The sequence below is a fragment of the Cariama cristata genome, unplaced genomic scaffold (assembly GCF_000690535.1).
Source record: "Cariama cristata isolate BGI_N322 unplaced genomic scaffold, ASM69053v1 scaffold12551, whole genome shotgun sequence".
Taxonomy (NCBI): domain Eukaryota; kingdom Metazoa; phylum Chordata; class Aves; order Cariamiformes; family Cariamidae; genus Cariama; species Cariama cristata.
Window position 1 is genome coordinate 1 of NW_009598736.1, and position 16,637 is coordinate 16,637.

At 45.9% G+C, this 16,637-nt stretch overlaps 2 protein-coding genes across 2 annotated transcripts; both read left to right on the forward strand.

The window, feature by feature from the left end:
- Positions 1–239: 239 nt before the first annotated feature.
- Positions 240–8,407, forward strand: TFIP11 (tuftelin interacting protein 11; the record flags this gene model as incomplete). The annotated part of the gene is made up of 11 exons (XM_009709424.1): positions 240–393; positions 1,084–1,240; positions 1,734–1,861; positions 2,344–2,496; positions 3,324–3,833; positions 4,457–4,563; positions 4,803–4,971; positions 5,176–5,419; positions 6,079–6,221; positions 6,499–6,664; positions 7,871–8,407. Coding segments are annotated over 11 exons (2,287 nt in total), but the record flags the coding sequence as incomplete, so codon positions are not given.
- Positions 8,408–10,168: 1,761 nt separating this feature from the next.
- Positions 10,169–15,793, forward strand: LOC104168737 (acyl-CoA dehydrogenase family member 10-like; the record flags this gene model as incomplete). The annotated part of the gene is given in 10 exon segments (XM_009709425.1): positions 10,169–10,359; positions 11,116–11,246; positions 11,683–11,823; positions 12,587–12,680; positions 13,496–13,602; positions 13,605–13,673; positions 14,262–14,284; positions 14,286–14,413; positions 15,656–15,706; positions 15,708–15,793. Coding segments are annotated over 10 exon segments (1,021 nt in total), but the record flags the coding sequence as incomplete, so codon positions are not given.
- Between the last annotated feature and the right edge of the window lie 844 nt (positions 15,794–16,637).

Below are 16,637 nucleotides of genomic sequence, written 5' to 3' on the forward strand. Positions count from 1 at the left end.
CTCAGGGCGGCCGTGGGGCGCACAGAGTTGTTTGTGGGGATTTTGCCTGTGCAAGCGTGTCGCTGCTGCCCAGGGGGAAAGAACAGTTATTTCCTGGCAAAAACAGCGTTAAACTGCTAGTGAGTTTTTCATATTTCATTTTAAGGCAGAGTCTAAGGCATAGTAGCCCCGAGGCTTCTGTAGGAACGCGCGCTGGTCCACTGGAACAGGATTCACTCACGAGTCTTGTTTTGGTGTAGCTCCAGGGATTACTCGGCCCCCGTGAACTTCATCAGCGCCGGGCTGAAAAAGTCAGCGGCTGAGGATATGTCAGAAGAAGACTCTGATGAAGATGAAAAGCCTGTTAAGCAGGAAGAAATCCCTAAAGAATTTGTGCCGAAGAAATTAAAAACAGTGAGTTATCCAGGAGGTTTTCAATTCTGTGTAGTGTACTTATGAAACTTAGGCTGTAGTCAAAGATGCTGAGACAATAATAGAGCACTAAAGAAAGGGAGAAATAATTAAAGCCAGAGAACCATGTTTGACAGCGTGCACTTAAGGGAGGTGTTTTCTCTGTCTTTTGTAGCTATTCTGATGTATCATTCTGTGTCCTTGGGAACATCAGTCCTTTTAGGCCGTTTTATCTTCCTTAATATTCCCTTTGGTCAATTGAGATTAAAATAAAAGAATGTCCGTAGTTTACTGCCTTTCAAAGACTTTTTTTTTTTTTAACATTACAAAACACTGTGACCAATCTAGGCATGTTATAGACTAAATATCAAACTTCTCTTTTCAGTTACCAAACCCAGAAAGAATCAGGAATCAGCTTCAGCTAAAGTCGGTGGTAGAGCCTAATAACTGTCAGGTTGTCAGTCTAAGCTTGTCAGGATTTTCCTTTTCCATCTAAGGAATTTCAGGAAACTCTTTAGATGTCAGGCAGCTTACATGGATGCACAAGTCATGACATAGTGAGCTGTGCAATGTGGTGACAACTGAATCTCTTCTGGGAAGAACCTTCCTTTTGAGTGAAATTATACAGAGCTTGGTTATTACAATGCCTTGAGGTTGTGTGGGGGTTTTTTGTTTGTTTATTTGTTTTAACAGGGTGGTAATTTCAAGCCTAGTCAGAAAGGCTTTGTAGGGGGGACAAAATCTTTCGTGGATTTTGGCAGCTGGGAGAGACACACTAAGGGAATTGGGCAGAAGCTTCTCCAGAAGATGGGTTATGTCCCCGGAAGAGGTCTCGGGAAGAATGCTCAAGGTACTGTGATTGTGTGTTGGTCATTTATTGTTAACTAATAATTTGGAGAAGAGATTGGATTTTTTTAATGAAATGCCATCTCCAGGTGGCTTACAACTTCGTCCTTGTTTTCTTGCATCTCTGGCAAGTGATTTGGGTCTGCATGATAAGATTCAATTGTGTTTAAATTACCATAGGCCAATTTTATGCTCTTCTTATTTTGCAAGAGAAAAAGAGAAAGAAAAAAGGGAGATAAATTCTAAAGGTAGTCAGCTCACAGAAAAGGAGGCGTTGTTTTATGTGATAGAATAAAAAAGCAGTGAAATGCAGATGCAAATAATACTCTGCTTTGGTTTATTTGGTGCGTGCTGGAATTCAGTGATTTTATAGTAGTGACAGAGGCAGAATACTAGGCTGTTTGTGCTGATTTGATAACTTAGGGTAGTGTAGGAAAAGCAGTCACTGTTCTCTCTCAGTGAACAAACTGCTCCTGATCTGACTGCCGTCCTCTTAGGTATTATCAATCCAATTGAGGCCAAACAAAGAAAAGGCAAGGGAGCTGTGGGGGCATATGGCTCTGAAAGAACCAGCCAGTCTTTGCAAGATTTTCCTGTCGTGGACTCGGAAGAAGAAGCTGAGGAGGTATTTGTATGATTCTTGGTATAAAATGTGTTATATGTACAAAATTCAGTTCTAGTATTAGGTTCTGTGCCAGAGAAAACTGTTTGGGCTCATTTTACATAAGAAGCTAAAGACATAGCACATTACTTTCATTTAGACGTATTTTTCTTGTCACTGGAATATTCTTTGTTTTTTCTGGCTCACTTTATTCCAGTAGTCTTGCTAGAACCCCACCTTTAAAGAGCCCTCCCAGGTAAAGAGTCTTTGTCTTTTGTTTAAATTAAAAAAAAAATAATCAGAAACATACTGCTAGCATTGTGAATAGGGTGGTTGACTGGACCACAGCATCTGAGCTGGTTTGTCATTGAGCTTTACCGCTTTCCCAGTTATTCTGCTGTACAGCATTCTTCACTGATCTGATGGTTATTTTCCTGTAGAAAATAGAGACAAATTTGGGGTGTGACAAAGAGCAGCAAGGACAACTCTTCTTTGGTTTTGTTTAGGAATTTCAAAAAGAGCTCAGTCAGTGGCGGAAGGATCCTAATGGAGGCAAGAAAAAGCCCAAATACAGCTATAAGACAGTAGAAGAACTGAAAGCCAAGGGTAGGATCAGCAAGAAGCTTTCAGCCCCTCAGAAGGAGCTGTCTCAAGTCAAGGTAAGGTTGATAACCCAAGAGGTGGCATCTCTGGGACAGAGTTTATGGTATTGTGAGTGCTCTTTAGCCGGCGGTAACCTTAATAGAAGCCAGTTCTAAGAACTGGCTGTCTGCAGCCTCATGAAAATCAAGGCCTCAGACTCGTCACTGAATTGTGTAACAGACCACGGTGTCACCTGCGACATTGGATTTGTTTTTAAGCAAGTTCTTTGGCCTCAGAAAAATGCAAATTAGTTAAATATGGTTGATTGATTTGTTTGTTTTTAATTGTAAGTTAAGTTTACTTGTTTCACATTTGTCACAGATAAAACACTCATCCGTATCTGAAAGCACAGCTGTCCTTATTGGGATTGTGCAACTAAACACATAGCTTGAACCATCTTCTACCTAAAAGGGACAGTAAGGGATTTGTCTTGTATGCATTTAATAAAATTTTTCATGTAAAATTAACATGTCTTTAAAAAAATAATAGAAGTACCTAAGACTTCCATGCAATAATGACTAGTATACTGCTTGCATCATCACTGCTTGTAGAATTAATCAGCAAAATGGTAAAATTGAGATCAGAGGAGGAGACTCTTCCAGCTCTGATTCCAAATTGTTTCTTTTTCATTCTAACTCTTCATGTCTGGAGTAGGCCTTTTTGGAGGGAATCCCCAGTTGCCTCATTCAGAATACCAGTGTGTATTAGTAGCCTGCTGGAATAATTAAGGTACTTGGAAATCTTCAGTTTGTAATTCGGAATAAGGGATTTCCTCCTTTTATAAACACAAGATACAATTACTTTTTTTTTTTTTTGAGACATGTTTGTTCTTGTTTGTTGGAAGGTTATAGACATGACGGGACGGGAACAAAAGGTTTATTACAGCTACAGTCAGATTAGCCACAAGCACAACATCCCAGATGACAGTCCTCAGCAGCCGCTGGGCAAAGATTCCAAGCCCCAGGGGTTTGCCTTGCCTGAGCTGGAGCACAACTTGCAACTTCTCATTGACATCACAGAGCAGGAAATCATCCAGAATGACCGGCAGCTGCAGTACGAGAGAGACATGGTTGTCAACCTGACCCATGAGATACAGAAGATGTCTGAAGTTCTCTCGCACGAGGAGAAAGCAATTAGCAATCTCAGCAAAGTGCTGGAGATGGTGGAAGAGTGCGAGAGACGGATGCAGCCCAGTTGTGAAAATCCTTTAACCTTGGATGAGTGTGCAAAGATTTTTGAGACACTTCAAGACAAGTACTATGAAGAGTATAGAATGTCTGATAGGGTAGATCTGGCAGTAGCAATAGTCTATCCTCTCATGAAAGACTACTTCAAGAACTGGGATCCCCTCAAGGTGTGTATTAGTTTGATTTTTTTTTTCTGCAGTTCTTCCTTGATGGCTTAACTAGTCCTTATTATCTTGCCTCCCCTGAGTTGTCCCAAATCCATGATCAGTCTGGAGAGAAAGAAAAAAAAAACAAAACAAAAACCCACTCTGCACCCACTCTCAGATATTTGCTATGACTGAAGGCTGCTGTTCTGCAAAGCCGCTAACAATTTAGGAGCTTGTAAGGTTAAGATCAATGCCTTTCATCGGTGCTGGAAAGAAAAAGTAGATGAAAGCTAAGTATCTAGTTGTTTTTTAGCAAAAGCAGGAGAGATCTGTCTTACAGGTAGTCAGAGATGCACTGTCTATTCTTAATGCCATTTAGGTTGTGATAGGTACAAGTCTGAATTGTCTCTGTATGCGTGAAAAAGTTCAGACTACCCTGTTTTTCCCCTGGAGGTATGTTAAATCCATAAAGTGGTATTTTCCTCTTGTGGGACTTTACTAATCCTGGCTGCAAGCTCCTAGATTGTCTTTTGAGTGGGTGAGAAAGCTGTCTGTAGCCGAGCATACCATCAGCCTGCTTTTTGTAGATACCAGCTGAAATTAATGAAAAAGGATAAAGGCCGCTCATGCCTTGTAATTTCCAGGATTGTACGTATGGCACAGAGATGATAGCCAAGTGGAAGAGCCTTTTGGAAAACGATCAGCTGTTATCACACAGTGGGCAGGACCTGTCAACAGACGCTTTTCACAGGTAAAGAGCAAATGAGTTGTACTTTGTACAGCATCTTCAAGTCCTGCTTCCTCAGGGATGGAAAAGAACAGATACAAGCATGCTTTCCAGATGATTCTCTTGATGTGTCTGTTAAAATCCAGCTGTCAGCTATATAAAAAGAAGTAGCTTTTAAATAACAGTTACCATTTGGTTTATTTAGGCCTAGGGCTATAGCTTTAAGCTTAACTTTGATTTATTTGTGTTTTTTTTTTTTCCAGACTGATGTGGGAAATCTGGATGCCATATGTCAGAAACATAGTGACGCAGTGGCAGCCGAGGAACTGTGGATCAATGGTGGATTTCTTGGATAGCTGGGTAAACGTTGTTCCTGTCTGGATACTGGATAACATTCTGGATCAGCTCATCTTCCCCAAGCTACAGAAAGAGGTAAGATGAGAGGGCTGCGTTAGAATGAAACCGTGCTCTGAACCAGTGTCTGAATTTCAGTCAACTGGAACTTGTAAAATCCCCATTTGCTGCCTCTGCTGATGCGTTTAGGAGTTAGGGGGTTGCATTATGGCTCTTCTTGCATCTGGCAAGGCTTGCTGCTCATGGATGGACTTATTTTAATCTTTTCTGTTTTACCTCAAGGTCGAAAGCTGGAATCCTTTGACAGACACAGTCCCAATCCATTCGTGGATCCATCCCTGGCTTCCCCTGATGCAGGCACGATTAGAGCCACTGTATTCTCCCATCCGAAACAAGCTGGCAAATGCACTGCAGAAGTGGCATCCCAGTGACTCCTCCGCCAAACTTATCCTTCAGCCCTGGAAAGATGTGTTCACACCTGGGTCATGGGAGGCTTTCATGGTCAAAAACATCGTGCCTAAACTAGGTGAGAGAAGCCAAACGGTGCTGAATTTCTGGAATCTGCTGGTTGCCACCTTCTCCCTTACACCTAGAAAAGATAAATATTAACACGGTTGCCAGTGTTACTTCAAAGAATATAATTAGTCAGTTTAGACCAAGCTTGCATCTTCTTTTCTGCTACTAGTACTGTGCATTTTTTTGAGGCAGACATTTTAGAAAACATGGGGAAGTGCTCTGATTATTCTCAATGTTTTCTGTGTATTTTTCTGTATCATCTGATTCCTCTGTTCTTGAGCTGACAGGAATATCTGATAGCTGTCAGATAGTACCAAGCTGTAAGATGTCTTTCTGTTACTGCTGTATGTGGTCTATGCTAATGCTTTCACCACAAGATTTTGTGATTCACCATTCAGCCATGCGAACTGGCTAAAAGGCTCTGTAGTCTAAAAAACAGTCAAATGTTTTAAGTTTCTCAGTTCTGGCACCAAATTGCAATCGCTGGAAATGGAAGCACGCTGTTTTGGTGGCAGGGATCAGCCAAACAGTTTAAAGATCCCAAATGTCCTTTACGGTAATATGCAATACAGGTGCTCCTCAAATCATGTGTATTGCTAGCAGAATAGGTCAGGGCACTGATAAACTGTGAGTCAAGTTCCTTTCTAACTCTTCTCCCACTTTTCCCAGGGATGTGTTTGAACGAACTCATCATAAACCCTCACCAGCAGCACATGGATGCCTTCTACTGGGTGATTGACTGGGAGGGGATGATTTCTGTCTCCAGTCTTGTTGGGCTGCTGGAGAAACACTTCTTCCCAAAGTGGCTGCAGGTGAGGAACTATTAAGGCCGAGTACACAGGCTTGATTCACTGTGAAGTGTTTTAGTGATTCCTGCCTAGAAATTGTTGCCCCAGTGCTGAAATGGTTTATCTACCAAATGCGGTGACTTCCACTCATAGCTCCTTACGCCTCAGAACAGGCTATTTCCTAAGACTGTCACAGTCCTTTCTTTTCCTGAAAGCTCAGTAATAAACTAAGTGGTAATAAGGACTCTCCTCCATAAATGTACCTGTCCTCCTGCATTTGATCTGTCATGTTGTTTTGCAGGTGCTGTGCTCTTGGCTTAGTAACAGCCCCAATTACGAAGAGATTACAAAATGGTACTTGGGTTGGAAGTCCATGTTCTCAGACCAAGTGTTAGCACATCCATCGATCAAAGACAAGTTTAATGAAGCTCTTGATATCATGAACCGGGCTGTCTCTTCCAGTGTGGGTAGGTGGTTTATGGCGATGGCTCCGCTTACTGTGATGGCAGTACAGCAACACTTGGTTCTTGCGAATGTGTATTTAGGCGTCACCCTGCTAACTGGCATTGTAGCAGCTCCTATGAGCAGTGAAATTCAAAGTGTGTTTTGCCTTGTTGTGTCGGTAAATACCACCTGTGAGGTGCTACCTAGTAATTATCTGTGCTTCACTGAAGCAGAAACAGATTTTTGGTGACTGGCTGCCCATGCCATTAAGCAACTGATTCTCTTTCAGCCTTGCCTGATCATAGTGTATTCTTTGTCAGTCAGTGGGAGACCATCATTTTGAAATGTTGACTTTCAAAGCTATAATTTGTTGGAGGTTTTTTTCTTTATGGTAAGATACTGGTTCTTCTTAGCTTTAGAACAGTGCCCTTTCCTTCCACATGACTCTCCCTGTGACCTAAAAGAGACTGTTAGGAATTCGCTGGGAATTAAACTGTATAAAAGATAAGTCCATGCTTGAGGGAGCAGCACCTGAAACTTGCCCTGTCCTCCCAGACTGAGAACTCCTTTCTTGTGTTCCTCTTGCTGTACAGTGTGATGGAGAATCTGCATCAGAAACATGGAGGATTCCTCGAGGCCCATTTTATGTGTTACGTTTATTTCTGTGGTAAAATGATACAACTACAGGCAGGCGTTGCACAAAGAGGAATTCACCTGTTGAGAAATTTCTGGCATGATAGTCACACAGCCAAAAAGTGAACTGGGGGCTGATAGTGAAAGTGCTCATGATGCAATCCTGCTTCTTGCAGTATGATACTGCTCCATCCTTAGCCTGATTTTGCAATAGTCACTGTTTGTATCCCAGCAGTGGCATGTGGAGACCACAGGCTGGGTTTTGGCTTTGAAGAGTATTTTTTTTGTTGCTGTTCTTTTTGTTGTTCACATTTCCCCTTTGCCAGTAGCAGTGCAGCATCCTCCTCTCCTGTGCATGCTTGGATACAATCCCAAATTGTACCAAATCCTGTTGCTTCTGCTGCAGTTCTCAAATTCATCTAGCTAGTCTATGTTGTATTAGCAATAACAGTATGAAACTTAATGAATTAGAATGTGTAAAGGAGGATTCAGAGCATTATTGAGTGACTTTGTGTCCTGGACCGGAGTTTACCCATAGACCTTGCACCAGGAATGTACTGGGACTTTGTTTTCACACGTTTTGTCTCTCCAAACAGGTGGATACATGCAGCCAGGCGCTCGAGAGAACATCGCCTACCTTACTCACACCGAGCGGAGGAAAGACTTTCAGTATGAAGCCATGCAGGAGCGTCGGGAGGCTGAGAACATGGCCCAGCGTGGCATCGGCATGGCTGCCAGCTCTGTGCCAATGAATTTTAAGGACCTAATTCAGACAAAAGCAGAGGAGCACAACATTGTTTTCATGCCTGTGATTGGAAAGCGGCATGAAGGGAAACAGTTGTATACATTTGGACGGATTGTCATTTACATTGACAGAGGTGTTGTGTTTGTACAAGGAGAAAAGACTTGGGTGCCAACCTCTCTCCAGAGTCTCATTGACATGGCGAAGTGAGGCCCCCGCTTTGAACTGTGAAGACCATCTTGCTCACATTTTTTTGTATAACTGTCTTAGAATAAAGAAGTTACAGGTTTGTAAATAAAGTGAAACTAGCTGCATGCCAGGATTTTTTTTCTTAGAAGAACTGTTCAGGCACTGTCAAGAGATGAAATTACACATGGAAGTTGGTGCTAAGGGAGGAACAAGCAGTTCCAACATTTGTGTAATTGCCACCTGCGCCAGAGGTTTATCAGCAGGTTCGAAGGGACCGCAGGAGGTGATTCTCTGCTTCAACAGCTGATGAGCGAGGGCTCTCCAGCAAGAGAGATGTCACAGCTTCTCCCTGCCTGCTGCACTGTTCTGGCAGTGAGTTACTGTCCCGACAATGTCCCTCTCGCAGCAGGCTCCTCTCTACCACACACAGCCGGGACTCATCCCACCTCTTTCCAGGTGTGCTGGTGGCCACAATAACAATCTATGAAAATGTTTCCTGGCGTAATTCATGGTAGTGACTGGGCCTTGAAGAAGGTCTGAGTGAGTGGCAGGTACTTGTGTGTTTGAAAATTCTTTGCAAAATGCCCATGCAACCACAAGTATACATGTAACAGGCATAGGTAACGATGTCGATAAAGAACTTAGAAGCTGGAACACTATACAAGAAATAAATGTTATTACCCAGTGCCCCTGCCTGCTTTATATTTAGTCCTTACTCTTTTACAGCTTGTTTCATCCCAAAGAATTGCAAAGCATCCCCTATACTACAAAAACTCCCACTACCCCAACATGCTGATCTGTCTGAGCTGATGAGCAGGCACAGCCCCCTCTCCCAGCATGCTTCGCTTTTGCAAAGATGAAGCAGAAGATTAGCTGTGAACCTCGAGGCTGGTTCGAGGGGCTTCGCTTTAACAGGCAGCTATGAGAGCTCTGCTCAGTGTGACACAAGATTTGCTTTTTTGTGTGCCCCAACTCACATCTTTGAATTTTGGAGTTTATTCATGACATAAGTTTGGTTTATAGCCTTGATTAAGACAAGAAAATATGCAAAGAAGAGCTGTATCAATACATTTAAAACCTGGGACTGTTTAAAGTAATCTTGTCAATATTATGTCATTATTGACTCTGCTTTCTGTGCATTACGCTAGTGACCCTGGTGCCTATGAAGTTCTCTTAGTAGAGTGAGGCTGTGTGGTACTTTTCATCCCAGATCGTTTCAAAGCACTTTAATAACCATGGCCTGTTTGATGTCATCGCTCATGTGGTGTGACTCTTCTGTAACAGCAGGCAACAGCACTGCACAGTAATTAGTGGGAAAAAAAAATAATTGAATGTGGATTTCCATTAGCATTGGCTTTTATATCTAATAGATTCATTTCTATTCCTAGAGTGTCTGTCAGTGCAGGGGTGAAATACTGCTTGAATTTTCTGTGGTTGTGAGGGTAATGTGAGTATTCAGAGACTTTCTGAATATTTCTATTCAAAACTTTTTTGATCCAAATTTGGGCAGATGATTATGGTCAGCTTTGATGCTGCTACGAAGATTGCTTTGGCATGGCTGATAGATGCAATGGTCAGAACACTGCTTTTCCAGATCATTTGGAAGGTGGTGCAATCTAAGGCTTTCTTGGACAGCATTAAGCAATTGGTTCAGCACGATCTGGGACATCCAGTGAGTCTCCCGCAGCATGACATCTCGTTGGATATCTTCCATTCAAGGACTGGCTGATCCTGTTTAGCTTATTTGAGCTGACAGAGCCACAGCCAAGGCAATTGGCAGCCACACAGTCACTTGAATCACATCCTATCCAGGTCTGTCAGCCCTCCATTCCCTGTGTCCTTTATTTCACATGTTAATTAGACTATCGGTCTCTTTCCCACCTTCCCATCCTCCATTTCCAACACTGCACAGACATTTGTGGTCACAGTAGGTTCATGCATAATCCATTTGTTGTTGCCATAGATGGCTGAATTGTATCAGGAAGGAATGTGCAAGCCAGATCCCCGTATCTACAAGCTCTGCTTGGAGCGCTTCGGTGTTCAGCCCCAGGAATCCATCTTCTTCGACAACAGCAGCCAGAATCTAAAGGCAGCAGCCCAGCTTGGCATTAAAACGGTGAAGGTACAAAGCAACGCAACCAGGGTGGGCTTTGGGTATGGTTTTTAAGTCCAGAACCTCTGTTTGACTTGAATGGCTCCGGATTTTCAAATGGCAGTGGCAGACTCGTGTTGCCAAGCCTTTTGTTTCAGCCTGTCCTTATTCCTACGGGATGTGGTGCAATTAAAGGGGAGGGTTACTGGCGAAGTCTGCACTGTCCTATTTCATTGATGGCTCTAAACCCTACAGCCAGTGTAACCTTGGAGAAGTTGCTTCTCCTTTATGGACCCCAGTTCCCTATTAGAGGAACAGCCCTAACTGTATGGTTGAGACAACCACATCCCCCCGCTGTGAGAACGTAAGACATAGTTAATAGCTTCATGGATCTGTCAGCTGGGGACTGACTGGTTAGCCCCCAGGCTTTGGAGACAGCACAGGGATTTTTACTTTGGTGAGGGGACCACTGGGGGAAGGACAAGCATGGGACTGGTGGGAAAAGTGAACTCTGCTCCCCTGGACTGCACACAGGGAGTTCCAGTTCTTACCCCAGCCCAAGCTCACAGTGCCTATGCCACAGTCACGGATACGTCTCTGGGACAGAGACCAACGCGGGAGTCTCAGTGAGCGCTGGTAAAGGTGCTCCGTGTTGGCAGGGAATGACCCGTGAATTCCTGTCTGTCCTAGTGGATCAGTGCCATTGGACTCACAGATAAATGGATTGCAAGTGTGCAGAGCTCCTTCTTTCCCAGGCACTTTTATCTTCTATCACCCAGTCTTGTTCTCTCCCTCCTGCTTTCAGGTCGATGATCCAGAAGTAGCACTCAAAGAGGTTTTCCTTTGTAAGGGTTTGTTCCATATACTTTTCCAGTGAGACCAAGCATGGAAATCCCAAAAGATTGTCTGTAAAAGTATCTTGAAAATGTTCTCCGTGACCACGCAACAAGTATTGCAGTGCTTTTTGCTCTTCAGCCTGAAAGCTTGCATATTCTGGAGCCATTGGCTCTTTCCATCACACAACAAATAGATTGAAAAATAGCATTAACGAAAGGCTCCCGATCTCCAAGCAAACAGTACAGCCATTCAGGTTTCAGTGATCTGTCACTGTTTCCCAGAAATGGGACATTTTAGGACTCCCTCATTTGGGAGGGGCTGAGCACAAGTTGCCAAAGAGATGCCAGGATTGCTGGCCTGTGAGCCATTATGACCTATTGCCATGCTCCCCCGGGGATTTGGGACACAGGACCAGGTGTAGGTTCCCGATCGCTGCAAGTGAGATCTCAGAGCCAGGCACAGGAAGGGGAAGTAAAACCTGGAGAACTGGTGAGAAATAATCCCAGCTCAGGCTTCTGTCTGCTGACCTTCTGCTGTCAACTCTTCAGGCCCACTAGTGTTACGGCGGTTTGACCACAGACAGTCTACCCAGACCTTTTTTGTCAAGTTTGGAGATCGCTTGCTAGTGCTGAAGAAGGAGCCCTCCGACAGCCTGTGCCCCTCCAGCCCCGCTGTCAGAAGGGAATACAGGTGAGGAGGCAGCTGTGCTCCTCGTGACAGCTGACTGGGAAAGACTCTCGTAGGAGATCCCAAACAACCCCATCCTAAGGACAGTGCTCTATTCCAGCCTTGGCTTTTCTGTTCCACATCACACACACAGTCCGCACACCTGCTTCCCATATTGTCCTCCCCTGCGTTTTGTTCTATATCCCAATCTGTGATCTGTCTGTTTGCTACAGCTAACATGAGCACTCCTGGATTGAGAAACAAGGCTGTGCTATCACCCTGCAGCTGGCAGTGAGCATGCAGTTAGGACCCCAAGCCTGTGAAAAGCACCCTCCCTGCTCCTGCGCTGTAATCCTTCCGATCCACGGGGCACACGACAGCTCTCCCACCACTTGTCGGGAGACGCAGGATCCCACTGTCGCACCTGGCACCTTAGGTGGGAGTGGGGTTGCAGCACAACGCTGCAACCGAGCAGTGAGGAGCCCAGCTAAGGGCTAGCCCCGCGCTGGAGCGGTCATGCTGCAAACCAGTTTGCTGTGCCAGAGATCTCTGCCTCAGCAGCAGGACACTTGTGAAGGAGCGGTTGTGATCTCCCCTTGGTTTTCCAGAGTGGATAGGTCTCAGGTCTCTGGGCCTTATGAAGATTTTAGTGTTCTTCATTTGCCTCCCCCCGATCATGTTATTTTAGTGTATTTAAAACTGAGCACAGGACTCTCATACCGTGTGTCTGCCTAGCAACAGCACAGTTCTAGTATTGATTCCCTAATGCCTTTCTGTGCTGACACGGCTTTCTGACTCTCCCTGGCAGGGTACTGAAAGGACTCTCTGAGGCTGGTGTTCCTCCTCCCACTGTACTTGCTCTCTGCGAGGACAGAAGGTAATCTTGTCCCTCAGCTTTCACTCTGTGCTTGACAACTTCGGCCAGATTCCCCCAAAGATAAGGAGACGAGAGAATAAGGAGCCAGACTTCCCAAAGTGCACTGGTCTAATTAGCATTTGCCCAGTCTCGAGCTAGAGGAGCCTTTAGAAGTTCAAAGGACAGTAACACTTTTATTTGGCTTGGTTTAGGTGTGTCCTATTTTAGCAATTAATCAAAATGCTATCTGCCTTTGAAAAGCAGCTATAAAACAATGTCGCAGGGCTTCCCGCTGACTCAGTATGCTCAGGTTTCTGATAAGGAGGTAATTTTTCTAACTGCCAGACCTCAGACTTACCCCAAGATCTACAGCCGTGATAGCAGCACGTCTGTGACCAGGACACCCTGTGTAGTCTGCAGTCAGCACAGCTACGCTCAGATCTCTGCTGGCTGCAGTAATAAAGTCTCTGCACTGCAGTTAAATGTGCGTCCACTGTTCGTGGTGGTTGTGTGCAGTCTGATAGCCCACAGATAGCACTGCAGGGGAGGCACAGAGATGGTTGGTGTTGTAGCCTGGCCCCAAGCTCAGCTTCTTGGGGCTGGAGGGACCAGGACGGATCGTGCCACAGCCATGTGCCACCGCCTGGCAGCCTGAGTTGGGCTTGAGCCGAGGCCACAGCTGGGCGTGAGCGCTCATGGGGCAATGCTATTGAGGCTGCTTTTCACCTTGCCATGCAAGTGAGGCCTGGGAGCATTTTCAAGGTGCAGGTGAGATCTGAGGGGTGGTAGGCAGCAGGATTAACTTCAGACATGCCAATTCTGCCTTGCTTCCCTGGCACTTTTGGCACACCTTTCTACCTGATGGAGCACTGTGCTGGCCGTGTCTGCAGGGACGTCTCCCTCCCTGTGCTGCAGCCTAGCGAGCAGAGAGCTATTTACACTGCCATGGTCAAGTCCTCCCCAAGATCCACAGCGTAGACCTCACAGCAGCCAAGCTGGAGGACCTCAAGGAGCATGGTGAGAGAAGGCTGTGTATCCTCGATCACTGTTTTCTTCTCCTGTGTATCAGCGTTTCAAAGGATAGGCTCAGGTACAGGACTTGGGCCAAACTTGGGGGCAGTTGGGAAAGTGAAGATGAGCAGCAGGCTGTCTGAATCCCCAGGTGTGGTGGGAGGGTGTGGGGAGCTGCTTTAGATCCTCCAGGTCTGTATTTCTCGGTAGTAGTCCCCAGAGCTTCCTGCCATGAGCAAGAACTGCGCTGTGGGTGCAGGAGTAACTTGTTTGCTGCCATCTCCGACCAAACTTCCTCAGCTCCTCCAGTCTCTCTGCAGAGCTATCTCAGCTTCTTGGAGTTGGTGGATGGAGAAGTTACATTTTTGTCCAGGCAGGATCTGATTATTTCCACCAGAACATCAAATCCAGTGCCCGGTTAAGAATGTATGAGATCCCTGAAAATCACAATTAAACTCTTGGAGCTTATCTCAGGGTGCTGGGCTGAGATCTGAGTGGCTGTTTGACTTTTTCTGCATGCACCTTTTACGCATCTCTTTTGAAACCTCTTTGTGCCAATCCCTTTTGCTGAGAGCTGTTGTTCCTCTGTTAGAGGTAATTACATTCAGCGGCAAGTTTGAGACCTGGACAAAGCAGTATCGAGCTATGGAAACTCATGTTATCCCAGCGATGGAGAGACTCATTGAGCGGCTGCCTCTGCATTTTCCCGAATCTCAGAAAACGCCAGACGTGCATGGTGATTTCAGGTCCTGCTCGGCTGACAGCACTGCCCTGGAGGACATCTCAGGCAGCAGAGAGGGAGAGAGAGTGTAAAGCAATATGCAAACTCCAAAGAGGTGCTGAGTTGGGCTGGCGCAGCAGCTTCAGAGCAGTCCAAAAGCTGGGCTTTGGGTCAAGTTCAGCATCCTCCAGGTAGCGAGACCTAGAGAGCCACAAGCCCTTCACGTCCGTCATGAGAAACGTATCCCAGGAGCTCTGACTGGTGCTGTTTTGCACCCAGAGCTCTTGTATTTTCCCCAGTGTTTATCTGCCTGTGGCAGATACTGATCTGTGGCAGCTTAAAGCAGTGCCCGTTTGAGGGCAGGGGAACTGGGAGCAGGAACTGAAAGCCTGGACTCCTGATGTCCGATTGCAATCTTGCTGCCTCATTGGTGATTCAGAGTCTCTTCGCCCAACCACTGCAAACACTGGTCTAACACAGGAGGATCATCAGGTCTTTCTGCAGTACTCAGAAATCAGTCCTGATGTGTCTTGCTAATGGTATTTGGTGCTTAAAGAGTTTGGGTGGCTGGTGAGATGCTGTAGGATGTATGCCACAACCTGCCGGTGTTACAGGTGAAGTCATGCAGGAGCGTGGTGAGGGGGGACAGCGGTGGGGGATGCTGAGAGCTACTTCTGTGTTGTCAGACCCTGGCTGCCAGGGCTGTGAGGCTGCAGCATAGGCGTGTGACAATTCTGGGCCAGGGTCCCTTCCCGCAAGGTTTAGCACACCCAGTCCCAGTGTGACTGGAAGCTGGTGAGCTCTCCGCACCCTGGCAGGATGGCTGCCCTCTCTGTTTCCTCCTCAGCAGGCTGCTGCCCTCTCCTGGGTCTCAAAGTGGGGAAGGCTGTGCTACGCATAATCTGCAGCACATGGAGTTATTGCGTGCCTTTGAAATGACCAGAAGATGCCCCTGGACGGTGACTTGCCTGCTTCACTTTTTGGCTAGCCTATCCTGTAACATCTGTTAATGATCCTGAATAACGTCGTTTCATTCTTCAAAGCACAGTTCAGTTCATCATTAACCAGGTAGTTCAGTGTTAAGTAATCTCAGTCCTCTCTGACCTAGGCTTGCAGAAATTAATGTTTCACTTGTGCAGCCTCCCAAAGGACTCAGCAATTTTCAAAGAGCATGAAGAGCACTGGGAAGCACCTGCTGCTGCTGAGCACTGGGATTTTTTTCCACCCCTCTCAAGACTTTTCTGATCTCTTCTTCCCTCTGATACAGGATAGACAACCTGGTCTTTCATCCAGACAGGCCAGAAGTCCTTGCTGTCCTTGCTTTCAGCTCTTGGAGATCCCATCTCTGATTTGGCAAATAACCGTATGGCCTGGTTCCTGCCACCTCACGTTGATGCACTGAGAGGTACAGAGAGGGGCAAAGTCACATTTGACACATGGAGAGAGGAACCAGAGTTCAGAAACAGATTAGCTCCTGCCCAGAGAGCTCAGCTGACGGGCTCCTTCCATCTGGAAAGGGCTGTGGGTCTCGTACCATATTCCTTGCTCTGCCCTTTCTCCCCTCACTGAAGAACATTCGGCAATCCCCCAGGGCAGAAACATCTTTCTGCATGTGCAGTAATCACTGCCGTGGTCACTCCATCTCCAGTTTGTCTCGTATCTGCCACCCGTTTGGCAGATATTCTGCCACATGCTCCCTGGGTGCTACTGTCACCCTGTTCATGCTCATGGATCTTTGTTAGCAGCCATGTCAGGGATGGCCCCAGAGAGGAGGGCCCTGCCTCACAGCTTGCAAAACTGTGTTTAAAAATCAGTTTGGATTATTTTCCCTCTCATTTCAGGTGTAAAGCTGGGGAATTTTTTGGGGTGGAGAGCTGTGAATCAGGCTGGCCCAGAAGGGACTTGTCCACAAAGTTACACACTTGTTAAAAAGAACAATATAGGTGTAAACAGGGAGGAAAGTTACTCTGTCGTTTAGGAGGAAGATCAATCAGTCACTGCCTTCACAGTCTGACCCCAATGAAAAAAACTGCCCCGTATGCACTTCACCTACATGGGTTGGTGCCAAACCCTCGTTGTTATGTATAGAAACAGCATGGCAGCAGTGCAGGTGTTGGATGGGCGCAGGTGTCTCCGCTGCTCCGCAGCTGCATGGCTCTGCCACCAGCCTTATGGCATCCCTAGAAAGCTCTGAGCTCCTCACTGCCTGCTGCTTCGCTGTTGCCTCTTTGTGTCTTCCACATGACTGG